Genomic DNA, 19,860 nt, shown 5'->3' with positions numbered 1-19,860 from the left:
CAAATGTGTTGCTTTGTGCAGACTCAGAAAGAATCCCATCGATTGCTCCAATTGGCTCCAATCGTCAGTGACATTACCATTACGTCAACTCGTCAACTTCAGTCGCTTCAGCAGTATTTCAGTATCGCTTATTCCGCATGTCTACGTAAGTTTGGAACAGCCTGCACAAGAAAGTGAAAACATGGTAAGACAAAGAAGGAAAGAACTGAAAGAATTGCCCCGAAGACAGACTGCTTTGATGCCTCCACCACAGAGGAAGGTCGACCGCCCAACCGAAAGCACATACGCCGACCCTTGGGCACCCAAGCCATACACTGCCTTCAAAGCGCTGCTGTCGGCTCGTCTATGCGCAGCGGTTTGGAGCAACATATCCGATTGCGACGAAACGTACAACTATTGGGAACCCACACACTTCTTAATGTACGGCGAAGGAATGCAAACATGGGAGTACTCTCCGGCGTATGCGATACGATCGTATGCGTACCTTTGGCTCCACGCCTTACCCGGCTTATTCTACAGCAGTCTGTTGCAGTCAAACAGAGTGCTCGTATTTTACTTCATGCGGTGCATCTTGGGCTTTGTCTGTTCTCTGTGCGAGGTCTATTTCTACAAAGGCGTTCTGCACTGTTTCGGAGCAAACGTTGCTCGTATCATGTTAGTGCTCATGCTATTCAGCACCGGTATGTTCATATCGAGTACGGCGTTCCTTCCAAGCACGTTCTCCATGTACGCTGTACTTGTGTCCTTCGGTGCGTGGTTTTTAGATGAACACAGAATAACAGTTTTCAGCACAGCGATGGGGTCGTTATTCGGCTGGCCCTTTTCCGCAATACTTGGTTTGCCTGCCGCGTACGATATTGTGGTACTTCGTCGCAAATCGTTTAAATTTTTAACTTGGAGCGCGATTTCCTTGGTCATTCTCATACCTCCACTGCTACTAATCGACACCCATTATTATGGACGCCTCGTTCTAGCACCTCTCAACATCGTGATGTATAATGTATTCAGCAAGCAGGGTGCAAACTTGTATGGAATTGAACCATTTTCCTTCTACTTCAAAAATGCTACCCTGAATTTCAACCTGGCATTTCCTGCAGCTCTACTATCGGCGCCCGTACTAGTACTAACCTGGCTGTGGAAACTACACAGAAGACATTTCTTACTAGAAACACTCGCCTTGTACATCTGGTGCGCAATATTCTTCACTCAAGCTCACAAGGAGGAACGCTTTCTTTTCCCCATTTATCCTCTGATCTGTCTCTGTGCTGCCTTGTCTGTGGACAGGGTCCAATTAACATTGCAACACATATTTGGAAAAAATACTAGAATAATTTCGTCCACCTGGGTCCACTTTCTTATTTTTAGCATACTGCTTTCAGTGTCAAGGACAGTGGCCCTGTACCGTCATTTTCGGGCACCTATGGAAATTTATATGGAGCTTGGGCCATTGGCAAACAGAGACGATAACCATTCCGTTAAAACCCCCGTGCTTCTCTGTGTTGGAAAAGAGTGGTACCGTTTTCCATCATCATTCTTTCTTCCTGAAGGGTGGAGCCTGGGCTTCCTGGAATCCGAGTTTAGAGGCCAACTTCCAAAGCCATATTCTAGTGCCAAGAATGCCACAAGGATAATTCCCGAACACATGAATGATGCAAACGTTGAAGAACGATCTAGGTATGTCAACATATCGCAGTGCAATTTCCTTGTGGACACTGATACCCCAGATGAAACTGAGAAGGAGCCAAATTATTCGCGACTTCCCGAGTGGACACGTGTGTCGTCTGTGCAGTTTCTTGACAGCAAAAGATCGCCATTGCATGGACGGATGTTTTACATTCCCTTTCTAACGGATGAGTGGTGTTCGTACAATAGTTACAATTTACTGCAAAGGTTGACAAAGGCCAAGAAAGTTTAGTTGTCGTGTGCTGCTTAAGACATTGGGTGGATGTTGTAATACAGTTGTGGGAACTTCAGTTCTGTGCTCCTTGTGATTACCAATGAAATATTATGATGTAAGGTAGCAGATAAATGTCATTTTCAGCTTTAGAATGTGTGGGTCTTTCTGCTATTTTTTTAAGACAACACAACAGAAAAATGTGCCTAGCTGTTTCATGGCAGGCCAACAACGAGGCCTTTTGATATATTCCAGGTGTTAAAAATTTAGTTCACATTTCATTGTGTGGTACAACAATACCTTTTTTTTTTATGTGCATCATAGTATGTTATTATTAGGGCACCAGCTCACGTGGCATAGTGGTTAGGATGACCGCTTTCCATGCCGAGACTGGGAGGTGACACTGGTTCGAATCCTTGCACCGGCTGTGCCGTCTGGGGGTTTTCCGGACCCCAGACGGCAAATTTCAACAAAGAATTACTAGAGCTAGGAATAGTATGCGCTAAAAACTGTCAAAATATGCACCAAGATAGGTTGTTGTGTAAATCCATGTCTTCGCAATGACACTTGCTGGAACCCATATCCCTTCATGCCAGAGGGGTGGCCAGCCGAGTGGACACAGTGGTACAGTTCCCCCTGAAGTTGGTCCAGGATGCATACTAACCCTCTGTCTCCCATACCTTCCTGCTGTCCTCTCTCCACCTGCCCCTCCTATGTACACCACTCATAGTGACAGTTGCTTTGCTGTGCCAACACAGAATTGAAAAAGACTTCACAGTGGCTTTGGCAACAGCTGCTGTGTGGGCCAACACGTTGGCGTGCAGGTGGCGAGCTATACGGCTCGGCTTGCCACACCTTTTTGAATTTGAGTGCATTGTGCTGGAGGGTGCTGCAGTACTGTGCGTTCACAGTAGTGCTCCTCTCCTCATAGTAGATCTGAAGGATCCCCTTCCAGTCCCAAAAGACAGTAGTCATTATTAGTAGGTGGACTGCGTCACTTTTGCTTTTCCTGATGGCGCTTCTCCATGTTTTCGCCACTTTGTTGACTCACATTTTGTGAGCAGATCATAACACAGAACAGTTTCATCCTCAGACACGATGGTTTCAATCGCTGCTGCCTTTTCAGTGCAAAAGGGGTCCTTTTCAAAGCTGAGCACGTGCTGTTCTTTCTGAACGGCTGAAACAAATCGTGGGACCCACCTTTCAGTCACCTTTCTGATGTGGATCTATTCACGTGTTATTGTAAAAGTGGATGTTTCTGAGATCTCATGTGTTCCCCATATTTCTTTCAGTTGCGAGCACATGTAATTAACTTGTTCATTAGAGGTTTTCGGGGAAGTGTGTTATAGCAGAATTGGAGCCAGTTCCAGCTCCAATTCTGCTGTCTCACGTTTTTCAAAAAGGCACAAATTAGAAAGTTAATTAGTGAATTTTAAGTAATTAGTCGTCTAGTAGCTAAATGCTCTCTTCGGCAAAAATCGCATCTATGCTGCTCTTATAGTTTATTTTAAAAATGTGCCAAATAAAAAAAAATTATTTGCCCTATATCTCACGAAAAAAATTACGAACACCTACAGCAATTCTAGCCCACAGTACAGTAGAGCCTGTTTATAACGATATTGACGGGAACGCGAAATCCGATCGTTATATCAGAGTATCGTTATACATGAAGTTTCGCGAAACCACTGGTCGAGATTACGTCAACGAATTAAACGTAGAACGTCGTTGAACAGGCACGTTTGTTGAGAGCACGAAAGCTCTTCATCTAGCTCCAGATTGATACAGCTTTTTGTCGAAAGCTTTTCCCAGGACAACATAACCGCCGATACCACATGAGGCTCCGCACATCGTGAGGTCGAGACTTCGTCCATTGCTCATCATCCATGGCCGTAGTCATGATCGTTCTCACTATCGGAACTGCGTTGTCCTTTAGAATGTGCCTCGTCTACGGGTAATCCGTCGACACGTGTTTGAGTGGCGACGTGCAGCTGTCCGCCAATTCTCATTTTAGAAGGCACGGTTCTTCGTAGCGAGGTTTTGAACCGGTACGGAATCCGTCGAGCAATGTGCTCAATTCGTCAAAACGCTTCCCGAACCACAGACGCCATCGTAGCACATCGCAAAATCAGGAAGTAGAAAAAGTGATGGCGAGATAACGATGTGGAGAGGGAGCAACCTCCTCTATTCCTCGCGAGAGCCTTCGAAATCGCGTGTTTTGCAACGCGCGCATCTAATCCCCGTAAGTTACGCGTGGCAGGCTAAGGCTCTTTTAATTTTTCAATCTAAATTCGGACTCTTGCTCCTCGATTTTCGCGAGTTTTGCCGGCCGCTGGGAGATTTCTGATCGCTCTACGCGGTGCAAGAGCTTTCAGGACGGTCGGTATATCGAAGTCTTTATTTTCCTGCACTTCAGTGGGTGATCTGACGGGAATCAGCAATTTGATCGTTATATCGAATATCGTATTAAGCGAGCTCGACTGTACTAACGATTTTGACATTCGTGTCCCTGACATCAACTTCATTACTGGTATATCTGTGATATCTGTATCGTTTACGCGATAGCGTGTGGACGGTTCAAGGCCTTCCGCCGGCTCAGCGTTCCTGACAAAAGGGCGCAGCTTTCTTGTGTACGCGTCTTTTTACGTCTGCGACACCAACCTGTCAGTATACAGCCAGCGGTGCTGCCTGTCGTTTGTCGAGCAATAAACATTGCTGTTAAGTATGCTTTTGCTGGCCCTCTGCGAATAGAAAGACACTACAATATCATTAGGCATTATCACTGCATATGGATGGTTGTGCAAACTGTACCATCTGACAGACTCCCCTGCATGTATTCTGTCACCAAGAGTTGCCTACATATTGGATTTATTAAAACTATAGAGAGAGCAGGTATGAAAGAATTGCTGTTTATTGTGTCAACGCATATACAGCTAGACTGCATGCACTCCCATGCAATCTTGTACAGATAACCATGCTTAGTAGACATGTCAATTACGTGTATCCACTCACGGCAGCACGGCAACCAGCCATGCTTTCATATGATCCATTGTGAGGAACTTAGCTACTCTCTCCCTTATAGTTGCCACAGGCATGCCAGTTATTGCACATTTTATGAATCAAACCACTGGATCCTGATACCTTAAAATGCTTTGGTGTAGGCGATAGCCTTACGCTTTGCTTACACCATACACACGATCAAACACTGGTTTGAAATGGGCACTTAAATTTGCATGAAACACTGTGCACGTAACTTAACATCTTGATATGGCTCATTTTTGAGTGAACTCAAATAGCAACAAACTCTTTTCTCTCACTTTTCTTCCCAACATGCATCCACCCGAAGATTTTTTAAACAAATTTTATACTCTGGGTATGTGCTGCTTCTCCAAATGCAACCCCCTCTGTGGGCAACATGTTCCACACGCACCCCATAGAAAAGCACGCACTAAATTCCAGCGTCTTAACCATCTTGCTGACATCACAACCATGATGCAATGGGAAGCATCGGATCAGGTTTCAGCTTCAGCGTTATGTATTCCTCTGGTGTGCATATAATATCTTCACCCTTCTCAGGTGAATTGATGTTCCGAGCGATAGCAGGCAGCAAATACAATTTTGCAAAGAACAAGGACTACTAAAATTACGGGCGGAGTTCCATTGTAACTCGAATGCAAAATGACATGTATGTTCCAAATGTCAATTTGTCAAGTACATTTAGCCTTCAAAGTATGTTAAAAATGGGCAAAACATAAATACTGGATTAGATCTTGCGTGAAAGCCTTCCAGAATGCTACACGAATAAGTAGGAAATAAAGCCTTTTGTCGCGTAACGTTTTTCATGCGCAATATTTGTATGCGAGTCCTTAGCTCCTCACACAGTTGCTTGAACATCCACCTGCACCAATCCAATGAACTACTTTTCAGTAGCACAGCTGCCATCCTTCATTCCCAATACAATATTTTCGCAAATCCGCTCCTTTCAATACTCCAGGATCCAGAGCACGGCACAGAAGGTCTCAATAGTCAGACTGCCGTAAACTTGACCAACGAGCACAACCTCTGAGATAAGTGTCTCCACTTCTGTAGGACCAAGTTCATTTTAGATAAGCAAGATTGAGCTTATTCCATGATTCTGGTCAGTCTATCACACTGCAATGCGTTCGTTGACTTTGACACTGAACGGCTGTGTGAGAGGCGTTTGGCATCTGGTAGTATAAGGTGAGATATTGTGCGAATCCCAAATAGAGGTGTACAGTTATGTGTCCTTGTGCGTCGCCCTCTATACAAGGGTTGAATATGGAGGCGGTGGCGTCCGGCAGCCGTCCACAGGCGGTTCGCCACCATCGTACGGTGGCGGATTGTCCAGCAATGCTGACGGAGCCGACGGAGCCTCCCTTACAAACGTTGAGAAACTCATAGGCGGTGGCTGCTCGGGTGAGGGCGGCGTTTCTGGCGGAGCCGTCGGGACCATGGTGCGCCCCTCTGGTACGAAGGGCACATCACTCGCCGGAGATGAGTCTCCAGCCGCGAACCGCGTCCGAAGAGTGTCCCTCACTTGCGTGTTGACGTGATGGAAGTCTTCTAGCTGGATCACATCTGAGTCCGAGTCCCTCCGTCGCCTCGCCTTAGGGTCCCGTCGCCTGTGGCACACGACCCGTAACAGAACGATTGAAAAGAGCAGCAGGAATGCAGCCAGGGCTGCTAAGATTCCTTTCCCGTCGACGCTGGTTTGCACCACCAGGAAAACGATCCAAGCAGACACAGCCCATAGGACCAGGGCCAATAGCAAAGGCAAAGCTCGACGGTGTGCCGGAAGCTTGCCTTTGCGGCTGGCAGGCACAAAAAGCGTTGTTGCCAGGATTGCCGCGGCTCCGACCACGAGGAAGACGATACCTAACAAACGCGTCTCTTGACGCCACGTCCAGAATCCTCCGAGAGAGGTGCAGGCAACAGCCAGGAAGCAGAATCCACAAGCTGCAATCTGCAACGAGCTTCTCCTGTCGTCGGGGTCAGGGCTTTCGGGTTCCGATAAAGGGGGTACAGATGGGGCCAGGGAAGTAGCCAAAGGGGCAGGTGGCCGGTCCAGTGAGCGGAAGACGGTGGTACCCAAGGGGTTGTGGTGAGGCGGAGGGCCCTGAAAGGTGAGTTGGTGATGGCGCGTCTCCATTGCAGGTCGTACGGCGACCTGAGGCTAAGGTTATGAGACGACGCTACGTCATCAGTCCCTGAAAAGGAGGAGAACAGTTCTTGACCGTGTAATTGCTGAAGCCCCGTTCGCAGGCCCCAGGAAGCTTTAATAATGACTTTGTCACTTTTTGTTTGACTATGTCGCGTTAATTGCGATGGATACATGTGCCTAAAATCGCGTACCAGAGGGAAAGGCCTCCTTGGATGTTTCCAACCTGACCCGAAATCTCTGGCACGTACCATATCGCTGCATTTTTCTACGGTAACTGTACATGATCAAAATAACCAAAATACAGACCTGAACCTTCCTTTGCTTTATCAGCAGTAATTCATTTGCATGAAATGGGTCCCAATATCGTTGTACAAACTATAGTCATCAGCTACCCTTCCCCAGTGTCCTACGGGTGTCGTTACTCAAGGGTAGTGCACCAAGGGTAGAAAATGCAGATCCACAACGATACGGTATGTTGCTTGCATGTAGTGAGGGGGACTCATAACGTTTTCTACAGTTATTGAGTCACTGACTGGTCGATACCACTCCACCCTAATACGTGCCATGCCAGTACAATCTGTTGCCGGACTGCTCAAACATACATATAACGTAAAGGATTGATTGGGGTTTGTTAAATTGTCCAGGTCTTCTGATCGGAAATGATTGCCATCTGATATTGTTGCGTACAAGGTTGCCACAGTTCATTGCTATTTTCCATGTCTTTTTTTTATTTTTTTACAGCGTAAATGGTTTGCTTTTCAGTTTGTTTACGTCATACTGTATGTCGTTCACTTTAATGCGGTTGCACTATCTTTACCGCAAGCGTTAGAATTACGGAAATAAATGTCACCAACAAAAATCTTGCCCACATTTCCTGAATAAAACCCCAATACAAAACATTTTTAGGGAATTCGGCAACGATTAGCGAATGCGCGATACTTCAAATCAGTACGTTTCCTTTTTAATCGTCGATAACCTTTTATCATCCGAATCACTTGGCGAAACTAGAGAGGCGCACAATATCTACTTGACACTCTGACCTCGCATTTGATCGAAATGGAGGTCATTAACCTTGATAGGGGATATTCAGCAAACACATCCAACTCCAAAGTGTTTAATATTTATTCATCTGTTTCATAAAGATACTTACTACTCAGATTAGAGAGATATAAGTGCGCTATACATAGCTACAAATGGGCAGGAATATTTCGGTTAGGCTTAGAGTGAACGCTGCTCCAATAGGGAAGCACTGGGAATGTTGCTTCAGTGCAACTAGGGAAAAATAATCGCAGCACCACGCTTCGTTTACGAGGTTGTGCGGCTAAGCTTGAAATGTGGTTACATGCGAAAATATTACTTACCTTGACGCTTGAATGATAACGATTTGATTTCAGCAGTAAGAAGACCAATTTACGCTGTGAAGTGTTAAGAATTGCTGCAGTAAAAGTGATGCAGAACGCTATGACGGATCGAGTTTATCCTTCGCGTCTTCCCGACGAAACCAACTTTCCCGTTCATCTATGCTACCACCGAAGGGAAGGATACACCAATGGTGTTATTCCGTTCAGACAACATGACGCAAAATGTTGAAGTTGCTGAGAAGCAGCGTGAGATGTGTGTTGCCAGTACGATGTGTTACATCTGTCAGGCGCCATCACGCCCAACGAGAACGGCCAATCCGGAACTGCGGATCGATCCGTGTGAGCGTCGTCTGCTTCGTTTGGGCTTGCTGTTCTACAGTTTTTCTGGTTTACTGAAATATGTACTATCTCTCAACTTGGGTGTCATTATTTCAAGCACACTAAATAAAACTTACGGGTGAATGTTTCTATTATACTCCCTATTTTCAAGAACTTCAAAATTTCCTGTAAAGAGTACTCTGCCACAAACGCGGCATACGTGCAAGAAAGGCTACTTTCAAGTGAACTTGGGGCTATTTTATGTGTGCTTTCATGTGCGGTTGTAATCAATAAGATTTTGCGCCTAACATTATCACTGTTTGTCAGATAAGTTTTACAGAGTTTTTTGAGCGGCTATCAATCTCGAAACAGTGATTCCACCATCAATAACCCGGCCCTGCGTTTCCTGCTTGATTCTGACATGACAGCCGCTCATGCAGTGCGAATTTCAAATCTCTAATAATTGAGGAATAAAGCTACAATCCATAACATCTGAATCCGTATTAGCTTTGTGAAAGCGGGGACCAGTCCTCTTTTGCAGTAGAACAATCACACACACTCTGTGCTCCAAGAATGGAAGCAAATCTCATCTAGCTGGTCGCTATGTATTACGTTGTAGTGAATGAGGCAATAGATCTCTACCCGAGAAACGTCACCATGACGTTGGTAGACAGACTGAAACCGAAACAAATCGGAAGGGGAGAGCTGGGTTCCACGAATGGGCACTTGTTCGCTGCCTCCTATTGAAAGAAAAGTAGGGCCGAAGGTCGCGTTCCTTTCAGGGACCATGTCCCCTCAAGACGGTGGCTTTCGGGCGCGGCTTTGTTCGCCCCTAGCTTTGAGCGTAGTTCAACTCTACCAAATTGGTGGCGCTGTCGAACACTATGACGTCATTTGCTTACAAATAGGGAGTGGTCTATTAAACGTACGACAAACACAAGCCTGACACGTCCAGTTGCACTGCTGGTGCCTTTTCTTCAGCTCCCATCATTCAATTGCGCTATGTATTACTTTCCTGGCCAGTTTCATTGGTCCACTCGTGCACGTAGAAGGCGAGTTCTCGCCATGTCCAGTGGTATGGAGCTCTGCTGCGGTGTGCAACTTGTGCAGATACGCGCTGTGGAGGCTATAGAGCTCCGCATGACAATATGTTCAAAGTCATCCGGCTCTGAACGACATAGACGGCGACTGATGTCACCGTCTTGCCCGGGAATTTTGTTTAACACTGGTATAGTTCATAGGCATCCCGACCGGACTTGAAAAAGGAGAGAGCTTCCAATGTTTATGGGCGAACGATGCAGACCTGTTCCTGTAGCTCCTGTAGGTTCCGTGACTGGTTTCCTTTCGCATCGTGTCTCACCAATGGCGATTATGTTGATTTTGTAACTCTCTATGAATTATCCTGTGATCCGTTGTCTCGCAGATTCCGCGTCGTTTATGTCTGACTCAGTTGTGTCGTGACGTAAACCCCTTATTTATGTCTGTAGTCCTTCTGCGGCACTCACTCAGTGCCTGTGACTGCTTTTATCTTCCAAACTCTTTGTAGTGATGCACCTGAATACTCGTCCCGACTAGTTTTATTGAGGCAGGAATTTCACGCGCCCCACGTACGCCAGCCTTGCGCTGGCGTCTGACTTGAAAAGGCTCGAGAAGGCGACGGCATCGTCAGCTTATGTAACGGTTGGAACGATATCGTCGGTACTGTGGTAACTTTGAAGCATATTCATTTCGTCCTTTGACGACTAACCTTTGGCGAGACTTGTACTTACGTAACTTAAATACGGTACTCCAAGTTACGCCACTCAAATACTTTTAGGAGTAACTTAGTATCTTGCAAATACAGTAAAAGCGAGCATTTATAGTATTGTAACTTAAATACTCTTTGGAAGTAACTCGTGCTCATTTCATAAGTTACTTCCAGGATGCTTAATTTGTTTTTCTTTATGTTTCTCGAAAGACAGGAAGGGCGGTAAAATGATGAACTTGGCGTGTTATTGTTCGGATCTATTTCCCTTTAATACGCATACATTGAGCGAGCAGTTGAGCATGCTGCAAGACGATATCGCGGGAAAAGAAGAGTATCCGAGCGGGTATCTCTTTTTATCTCCGTGTTGTTTTTATTTGTTTGACAGTAAATTCCACAAATTGTAACTTGATAGTATCTTGAAAGTAACGAATCGAGTTACTTTTGTCAGTATTCAGTATTCTACTGAAAAGAAATTTTAAGGTTGAGTTCTTAGTACTCTATCCAGCTACTTCTTGTATCTTACCTCTTGTGTCTTGTACCTGTGTGTTTATCTTCCGCGAAAAACTCGTCGCATATTTCAAAGACATCTTCCATCGCTTCATACGATTTAGACAGAAGAAAAACCCGGCTCGCGTTTGTCAAGTTCATGAACTCGGAGCTTTCGATCTTTCAAGTACTTCTTTCAAGACTTCATTTCGACCGACCGCGTCATGGGGAATACGCTTATATGACCTTTCCCATGCGTCTTGATTTTAACAGACTTGCACGTGTATTCGTTTTAATTGTGTGATAGCATTGAAACATTGATCAAGAGAAACGGTTGACTTAGGGGTACCTCGTCTTCACCAGACGGCTCTGCTCTGCTCCGCGTGAAATACTAGCGCGAGTGTCAAGGCACCCATACAGGGTCTCCCAGAAAACGTGTCACTGAATTTATTTTAATTAAAAAAACTACGCCACATAGAATCATGCGGTCAACGGCACTTGTTCTTACTAGGTTTTTGCCACCTCCTAATGTGCATGTCATGTAACCTAAGTTTAATTATGTAAATTCTTGCGAACTGAACTCGGAAATTTGCCAAGTAAAGGTCACTTTTTTTACCCCACCAATGTGAAGAGCGTGCCGAATTTACTCAAATTAATGGTAGCTGACAGGAATATTGAGGAACTATAGTATCGGAAAAAATAGCCGAAAATCGTGCTCTACGCGGAGCTCCCAGGGGATAGCGCGCGACTAATTTTTCAGCGCAGTCGTTGTCAGTCCGACAAAAGGAGGTTGGAAACCCAGCCCGCACCGGCATGGTAGAAAGAGATAACACAGACATAGCCTATCGCGTCCGGCTTTGGCTGGGACCATACCTTCCCTCTCCCAATTTCAGGAACTGTCACTTTTTCTACTATCATTCTGTGGGCTGGGTTTCCAACCTCCTTTCGTCGGACTGCCAGCGATTGCGCTCAAAAAGTCCTCGCGCGTGCGGGAACCGCATACGACGCGAAGCATGATGTTCGGCATACCCCGAGAAGCATGATGTTCGGCTATTTTTCCCGATAGGATAGACCCTAAACATCACTGTCAATTACTATCATGAATTTCAGTAAATTGGGGACCCTCTTCATGTTGGTGGGGTGAAAAAGTGACCTTTACTTGGCAAATTTCCGAGTTCACTTCGCAAAAATTTACATAATTAAACTTAGGTTACATGACATACGCATCAGGAGGTGGCAAAAACCTAGTAAACAAATGCCGTTGACCGCATGATTCTAGGTGGCGTAGTTTTTTTTATTAGGATTCAATCACACGTTTCCTGGGACACCCTGTATAGTGGGATGCCCTTTCCCTTTTTTTTTTTCTTTTTTTTTTGCGCTTGTAATTCTAGGCGTTACACATTACACATTTTCACATTTACGATGCGGCTATAATTATGAGGTTTGTTTCAAACGCCTTGATGTCTGTAATGCCGTTACCAATCACGGTACAGCTAGGCTGCTGGTTTCACGGGGCCGGTGGGTGAAACCTTGAATAAAACCTTCCAGTTCACGTGCAACGGTGCAGCGATGCCCCGGAGTTGTTCTCGCAACATAAGCAGCTCGCGAATTATTCATCCAGCTGACGTGCTCTGACCAGGGCCGGCGAGAAAGGGGGGGGGGGGGGGGGTCAGCCGGGGATTGAGCCCAGGGGCACGGGCCGCTTCAAGAACCCGCAGACTCAGGGACGGATCCAGACCCTCGGCGTGGTGGGGAGGGGAGGGTTTCTTTGTCGGAATGAGTAGTGGGGGAGAGGGAAATCCAATGTATAAAATGACGTCTTTTCGATCGCCCAACGGACCCCTGGATCCGCCACTGACCCGACCCAAGGTCCGACGATTGCTAGCACCAGGGGCAGTGATTTATCCAGACCCCCCTACACCCCCAAATGTTCAGTGAGACCCCCTAACTTTTTCACCAATGTACCCCCTACAGGGTGCCCTTGCGAATTCAGCTTTAGACACATGTCGGTAATGATATGTTAAGCTGTAATGACGTAACTATAATAATGACTCTCCCCAATTTTTTTCCGACACCCCTCCGTGCTTGGGATTCTGGATAAAACCACTGACCAGGGGCTAAGACGATAGGTTTACTGTGACACTGATAAGCAATTTCTCTCGCCGGCAATGGCTCTGTCCAGATAATCTTAGCGACACACTTATTTTTACCAGTCATCAGCACGTAAGTATTGTGCATAACAGCATAAGTGACGTTGAAGGTTTCATTTTCAATCTCAAGAACGAGCCCGTCGTCACGTGGTTGTAAAGTTGCGGTGTTGCGGCAGGCTCCCACAGCTCCCCATAGAGCCCATAGTTTGAGATAATTCAGGCAACACTGGACATGCAACCAATGAAAATTAACTATGATGCCTACCTTTCGGCCAATCAGGAGTCTCTCAGTTTGGCTCGCCTTTCGGCCGGGTACTGGCCTGTACTGGCTACCATCGGCTTTTACTTTTACTGGTTTTCATGCCCGACGCTTGTTATTCCGTATTCCAGAACAACTAGGCAAATTTTTGACAAAATACACATTTATTTGAAACATCGTACTGATTCAATAGTCTGACACAAATATTCACCGTGCCTACAGAGTCCAAATCGTTGCGTTCGTTGACCAAGTTCGAACTCGAAAAACACACACACTGTACTCCCAGAAGTGAGCGACGCTCACACGAGTGCTCGCGATTTCATGGTGAGCATCTCCTTTCGTTGGTTGCAATGCGAAGGTTTCAACGAAGCGGGCAATGCTTGTCGCACGGACACCGAATCCTGTCTCCGTTGTGACTGCATTTGAAAATGCGACGGCGCTCACAAGTGTTCCTCAGGCGTGAGCTCACCACTGCATTCCAGTTCTGAACTCGAGAGACTGTTCGTACGTAGGATACTTACGTCGGGAAACATCACAACACGCGCTGAGTCATTTTGACACACGAACAAATCTGGGACTTCTCTTTGAACAATGCCATCATACCGTGGTGTCAACTGACATCGTCGAGACGCGAGACGCCGCTGCCACTTCTCTCCCTTCTCTTCTCGTGACTGCCCGCCAGACAGGCAGCCCGCGAAAGAATGCTCTTTTGAAACTTTGCCAACCAATAGCGGAGCGCGCAATGTCCTTCGGCCAATGGGTATCAACTATGATGCCTGACGCAGTTATACCATGTGTTTATGACGTGCAAACATTTTTTTAGAGCCGCGAAGAGGGGGAGCTGTGGGGGCCTGGTTGCGGTTTGTTGATAACATGTCTGTGCGAAGCGCGAAAGTGCTGGTGTATGTTTCCAACATTGGGCTTGATTGGGCAACGTTTTTTTCCGTCGTGGAGTGAGCGGAGTGAGTTGCCTGCAAGCTATATTTTTCGTCGTGTTTATATCCCGGGTAAAGCATTGTTGCTATCGACCTCGTATTCTTGCTTGTTCTGTCCGCGCTCTGATGTCTTACTCGAAATCCTGTCAAGTAGACGTTGCTCCTTGGCGACGGTTGAATTGAATGTTCTGGATGATTCTTGTAGTATATAGTACTTGCTTCACCCATTATTTCCTTTTTCTGCCCAAGTAGGGCTCACGTGTGTGAACTGCGTGCTTTTCAGACATGGAATTCGGGCTGAAAAAAGGCGACAAAGTTCTCCTTTTGTGGGACGGGGAACAAAAGAGCGAACGGATTCAAGGAGTAATCCAGAAAGTCAAACACGCAGTTGAAAGCCCGTGTGAAATCGAAAGTGCTCATCAGTTGGTAAAATGTAAGTACTGCAGGGCGCTTCAATATGCTACCAAACTCATCCTGAATGGCACATCTGCTAGAACGAAGTGGCAAATACAACGAATAAAGGGAAAAACATTGATCGAGTACAGAGCTGTCGTGGGGTGAACTTTCACCTGGGGCAGGATGGCTGTGAGGCCCCCTCCCCTGCACTGTCTAAAGATTACACAATGGCCAGGAGAAAAAAAAGGCGTAGAATTTACACGTGCTCTCCAACTTCAGTTGCGCACACATAACAGGAAATTTATTTTGTTGCCATCAACGTTCTTCACCCTAGCCCCACCGCATTTAATGTGCCTGTGCCCGAGGCCAGTGTTGGTGTGACCATGAACTGTCTTTGGTGATTGCTTTGCTGTAGACATTTTTTGCTAGGTCACTGTGATGTGACACAGTTGACACGCATATTTCCTGTATAATTTACAAAATCTGAGGCCAGAAATTGGGGAGCAAAGAATTCTTTGCTACTAACATTTGAGCTGTGTGAAGTGTGTAAAGCTACTTGCACACCACGTTACATCAACCTGCAACTCTTGTTTCTTTGTTCATTTAATTCTCAAAGTTTACTTTTGTGCTGCCCCCTTTTTTTGGGGTGGCAGCTTGCTCCTTTTTGCAGCGTGCTCCTTTTTTTATTATTGTTACTTCGATATTCCTAAAAGGTTTCACGAGTGCAGAAATTGCTTGTCTTCCAGCAAATCACCCTCCGTCATCAATAGACGCAGTACTCCTTGGACACGTCACACCACAAGTGCAGCTGTCTTCAGAAATACTGACAGAAGTGTTAAAAGTGCTGAAGACAAATGGAAAATTGTTACTTTACCTGGAAAGTAGGTGTATATTATGCTGAATGTTGCAATGTGAAGCTGATGCTTAGTTTTTGAAGTGCTGCATAAAGATTTGTTAGTTTTTATAATGGGTCATTACAGTGTATAATTATTCAACTGCAGATGTTTAGGCCTGAAGTGTTGTGTCTGAGGCACCCAAGTGCAATAATTGTCAAATCAAACAGGTTTTAAGTTTATGCATAAGCCTGGTAAAATTTCTCGTTTTGGCAAAGCTGAAAGCTTTAGACTTTAAAGCTTGTCTTTCATGCCGGTATTAGTATTGGATGTGTTGCTAAACTAGTAGTGAGGTGCCTGTCAACTCCAGCACAGGATAGCCTCTATTAAATCCGATATCTGTCATGAAATGCAGCACACAGCATGTTGCTCAAATTCTAGATTATCATTGAGTATCCAATTATGAAACACCTGCACAGAAGCGCAGCTCTTGCCTCAGAGATTCTGACCCCCTCCTATCTGCTCCTTCAGCTGCACATCAGTGCACGTGGAACAGCTTTTTTCAGTATGGTGTAACACTGAGTCATTTTTGAGCATGAGAAGGCATGATAAACAATAACCCACAAAATAGGAAAATGGGGTAAAATCTCTTAATTGTTTTCTTTAAGAGCAAAAAAATAAAAGCATAAATTAAAAACATGCTGTGTGTCATTTTTCTGTTAAATATTGATAATACAGTATGACTGATGTGCACTGTAGTAGGCAGCCCCCATTATTTTGGATGTCTACTAGATTGTTGTCATGATGCAAATGTTCTAGGAGATGCTCTCAGAAATTTAAACTTGATTGATAAAATATGTTGGGCTTATCTTAGGTACAATTTGGCTCCATTCGGTTCGAAGTTGTCTTCTTGTAACTTTACACAACCTCGAAGTGGCACAGTAGAGGTCTGCTTTTACTGTCGGACCATGCAGGACAAATTTCTTGTGTATCCACATGCTGTTTATTTGCATCTATGCAAATCTAGCTATCTATGTATCTATATCTATCTCTCTTGCAAAGCATTCACCGAGTTGGCACCTGGTGCAGAAACCAGCAGCAGTTGGTTCAGCCCAAAATATTTCCAACAGCACCTTGCATTTTTAGTAAAACATACCACGATTTGGGGTAGTTTCAGGAGGAAACCGAAAACACTCAGAACTGGTAGATCCTAATCATAACATGGCATTTATGGGCATACATTAAGTAAATGAAATCATTTTAAATTTCAGCACCGTCTCTGGATTATGAAAAAGTTGCGTATGACTTGAAAATTGTGGGCTTCGTTGCTGTATCTAAGGTAGGAAGATTTTTTATTTTGTGTTCGATGATCAGTACCCTCGGATATGTCTTGGACCTGCTAGACAATGGCATGTACAGTACAGTGCAGTACAATATCCCAATAGCAGTTGCACTGTACAAACTCCTGTCGGAGTCTAGCAGCACCAAAAGTTAAGCTTACAGAGCTGTGCTATCAACGGGCACAGATGGCTGTCTTGCTAAGTTCAGTAAGTTTGTTTTTCAGTCACTGCTAGCAAATGGTGTGACTCAATTAGTATGCTCCAAGCCAAACTATGAGGTGGGATCCTCTTCAAAGCTTCCACTTCTGGCAAAAGAATCAAATTCACAAGGTACTACAGCACATATAATTCATCCATGACTGCAAAGTGCTCCATGCTTTTGGTTATTCAAACGTCCTCGGTGTCGTCAACTTTAATTAGGCTCGGAAGAGTACGTGAAAAAGGTGTGGGCACTGTCAGCACAAGACATCCTTGATCAAGATGTTGAGCTGCTTGATCCTGATGAGCTAATAGATGAAGATGACTTCAAGAAACCTGATCCAACTCTACTGAAAGGTAATGAAAAACTAAAAAAAATTGTGGATTTCACTTGTATTCTAAGACTTTGTCATGCATTCAAGGTTCGTGTGGTGGAGAGAAAAAACGGAAAGCATGCAAAAACTGCAGCTGTGGCCTTGCTGAGCAACTTGAAAAAGAAGCTGTTGCAAACTCAGCTGCTACTGCACCAAAATCCTCTTGTGGAAATGTGAGTACTATTGTTGGTTTAGAACAAGAAGTAGCTGAAGAAAATTAAATTATGAGTGCACATCTTTTTCCTTCAACATTTATACCTACATGCACCAATTATACCCATTTATGAGAAACCGTATTTGTAGCTGAGGTCAAAGAAACATAGAAGGACGATCACAAACCTTGAGCCTAACAGTGCTCACAACGACATCACGAAGCACAGCGCACCGAAACGTAAGACAAGGAAGAGAGCACGTGACACACGCTGTCTAGCAACATCCGCACGTTTAATGAACAAGTTGTGGTACAGTTACTCAAGGCTTGTCGGACTGTGTCAGAAACTGGTTCGTCATACTCATACACATATCTGTGAATTAGCTAAGAAGTGAGACAGCCCGGATATCTATCTGCGAGGGTGGTTCAATAAATAACCTTTAAAACGTAAACTAAAATTCCGAACTCTCTCGTACATCACATTCTTGCTGTGGGTGATAGTGTAGATCATCTGTAGGTGATAGTGTAGCAAGCGGTGCATGAATCGCTATGCACACAACCTAAAAACTTCTTAATTGGAATACAGGCACTTCCCAAATGAAACATAGAAACATGATGCACTGTTTCTCAAAGTATTCATTTCCATTGTTTGAACCACCCTCGCATGAATTTAGATTCCTTTCTGCAAAGGTGCACCAAAGGTTGGCTTATTACGGGTGCTTTCCAGCTTTTCTACATGTCAGGCACAGCCGGCAAGAAAATGGGGTGGGGGGGGGGGGGGGGATAGCGCCCCGGGGCCCACACGACCCAAGGCCCATCGTAATCATATAAAGAAGGAATACTTAGACTATGTTATTGAGACATGAAGAGGGGCCCGGGCATGACCCGTTCCCTGGGTCCGTAATTTCTCTCGACGGCCCTGGTGACAGGCCTCTATCACTTCCCTGGTTGTCTGGTCTTTGGCCCTCCACATGATGGCCGCTTGCCGAAAGTTCATTAAACCTGTGGATGTTGGTAATCAGCGTGAGTGTTGTGTGCCTTGTCCAATGTTTTGGTGCGCTGTGCTTTGTGGTGGCTGTATACCAATGAGCCCAAATGAATACGCTTGTCACAGAGGGCAGCAGAGACACTGTTTGCGAGTGCTCACATGTGTGCTCAAAAAGTGTTTTGCTTCTGGTTTTGCACGATAATCCTGCCTTCCGTAGGTCAGTATACTTGACATTCTGAGGATTGTCAGAGTAAACACAATTGTACGAAGAACGAGGACTGTTGGAATTATGGGCGCAGTTCCACTTTAAGGGATAAGGTGTGAATGGAACATGATGTGCATTACAGATTGTTTCACACGTTGCACCCATTTTCTTTGTCTTGCTCTCTGCATTTTGCTGGAGTTACATGCATTTAGTTTCTGCAACACAGTGCTATCTGGGGGATGCGTTCCGCTGTGCTGGCTGTCCTTATCGAGGTCTTCCTGCATTTAAGCCTGGTGAGAAGATACAGCTTTCAGAAGAACAGATGGCAGCAGACTCTTGAAGTTTGCAACAGATATTTCAACTTTGACATTTGACGGGTGATCAATACAATAATGTAATTCCTAGGTCATTCCTGGAAACTGTATAGAATAGGGAATAATAAATGTCTTTTTTGTGAAACAGCTAAAAGATCTTGATTACATGGATAGTCCTGGCAACATGACAGCCAGTTGCACTGCATTCTATTCGTACGTTTACAGGTGCCTGTAAATTAGGGACAATGGTGTATGCATGGGGAAGGTCTTTGAGAATTTCAAGTCCCCTGAAAGCCAGTATAAGTTTCAATCTTACATATTTATGATGAGTGAACCCCAAAAAATGGTGCTGGAATACTCGCATTCACGGATGAAATTTGGATGATAGGTTCAATCTTAAGTTGAATCTTGGTTTAATCTTAAAGATCCAGTTCCATATTCCCAATAAAAGCAAATGTTTAATGGTAGAAAAACAGGCATGTTATTAAAAAATCTTGAAAGCTTTCATACTAGTGCATCGATTGTCATGTGAAAATTGTGTCTGTACCGTACACGAATGTCATACATAATGTTCAGGCAGACCTCCTGCAAGCCTAGGGTGCATCATACCACTTGTAACATCAATACTACAGCAAATTGAAGTATTGGCTGGAAGTTGTATTGATACAACTAACAGTGCACAATACGTAATAACTAGACCAAATCTTTGTTGCACAGCTATATTTGGTATAA

At 44.9% G+C, this 19,860-nt stretch overlaps 3 protein-coding genes across 5 annotated transcripts; 2 read left to right on the top strand and 1 right to left on the bottom strand.

Moving 5' to 3' along the window:
* The first annotated feature begins 88 nt into the window (after positions 1–88).
* On the top strand, positions 89–2,043 carry LOC135398720 (alpha-1,2-mannosyltransferase ALG9-like). Its single transcript, XM_064630107.1, has one exon. It carries the CDS (start codon positions 182–184, stop codon positions 1,913–1,915), a length of 1,734 nt encoding a protein of 577 aa, XP_064486177.1. The 5' UTR covers positions 89–181; the 3' UTR covers positions 1,916–2,043.
* A 2,767-nt stretch (positions 2,044–4,810) lies between these two features.
* LOC135398710 (uncharacterized) lies at positions 4,811–8,692 on the bottom strand. The gene is made up of 2 exons (XM_064630097.1): positions 8,435–8,692; positions 4,811–7,119 (listed from the first exon to the last, which is right to left on the bottom strand). Exon 2 carries the CDS (start codon positions 7,059–7,061, stop codon positions 6,174–6,176), a length of 888 nt encoding a protein of 295 aa, XP_064486167.1. The 5' UTR covers positions 7,062–7,119; positions 8,435–8,692; the 3' UTR covers positions 4,811–6,173.
* Positions 8,693–14,252: 5,560 nt separating this feature from the next.
* On the top strand, positions 14,253–19,275 carry LOC135378185 (anamorsin homolog). 3 transcript variants are annotated; one of them, XM_064611116.1, is made up of 8 exons: positions 14,253–14,356; positions 14,613–14,762; positions 15,472–15,606; positions 16,830–16,897; positions 17,123–17,228; positions 17,319–17,453; positions 17,519–17,643; positions 19,041–19,275. In XM_064611116.1, the coding sequence occupies exons 1-8, from the start codon at positions 14,299–14,301 to the stop codon at positions 19,152–19,154; spliced, it is 891 nt and encodes a 296-aa protein (XP_064467186.1). In that variant the 5' UTR covers positions 14,253–14,298; the 3' UTR covers positions 19,155–19,275. The 3 variants fall into 3 exon arrangements, with proteins under 3 accessions (XP_064467186.1, XP_064467185.1, XP_064467187.1); XM_064611115.1 differs by having other exon boundaries at positions 14,283–14,401; XM_064611117.1 differs by having other exon boundaries at positions 14,300–14,401; positions 14,582–14,762.
* Positions 19,276–19,860: the final 585 nt, after the last annotated feature.

This window comes from Ornithodoros turicata, chromosome 1 (genome assembly GCF_037126465.1).
Source record: "Ornithodoros turicata isolate Travis chromosome 1, ASM3712646v1, whole genome shotgun sequence".
Lineage (NCBI taxonomy): Eukaryota > Metazoa > Arthropoda > Arachnida > Ixodida > Argasidae > Ornithodoros > Ornithodoros turicata.
This window is presented reverse-complemented; position numbering and strand designations above follow the sequence as displayed.

Excerpts from the sequence above, each read along its gene's own strand:
- LOC135398720 (XM_064630107.1), top strand. The coding sequence starts at position 182 with ATGGTAAGACAAAGAAGGAAAGAACTGAAAGAATTGCCCCGAAGACAG.
- LOC135398710 (XM_064630097.1), bottom strand. The coding sequence starts at position 7,061 with ATGGAGACGCGCCATCACCAACTCACCTTTCAGGGCCCTCCGCCTCAC.
- LOC135378185 (XM_064611115.1), top strand. The coding sequence starts at position 14,299 with ATGTTTCCAACATTGGGCTTGATTGGGCAACGTTTTTTTCCGTCGTGG. Across the intron at positions 14,763-15,471 it reads TGCTCATCAGTTGGTAAAAT|CAAATCACCCTCCGTCATCA; the intron begins GTAAGTACTGCA and ends CTTGTCTTCCAG. Across the intron at positions 15,607-16,829 it reads ATTGTTACTTTACCTGGAAA|CACCGTCTCTGGATTATGAA; the intron begins GTAGGTGTATAT and ends TTTAAATTTCAG.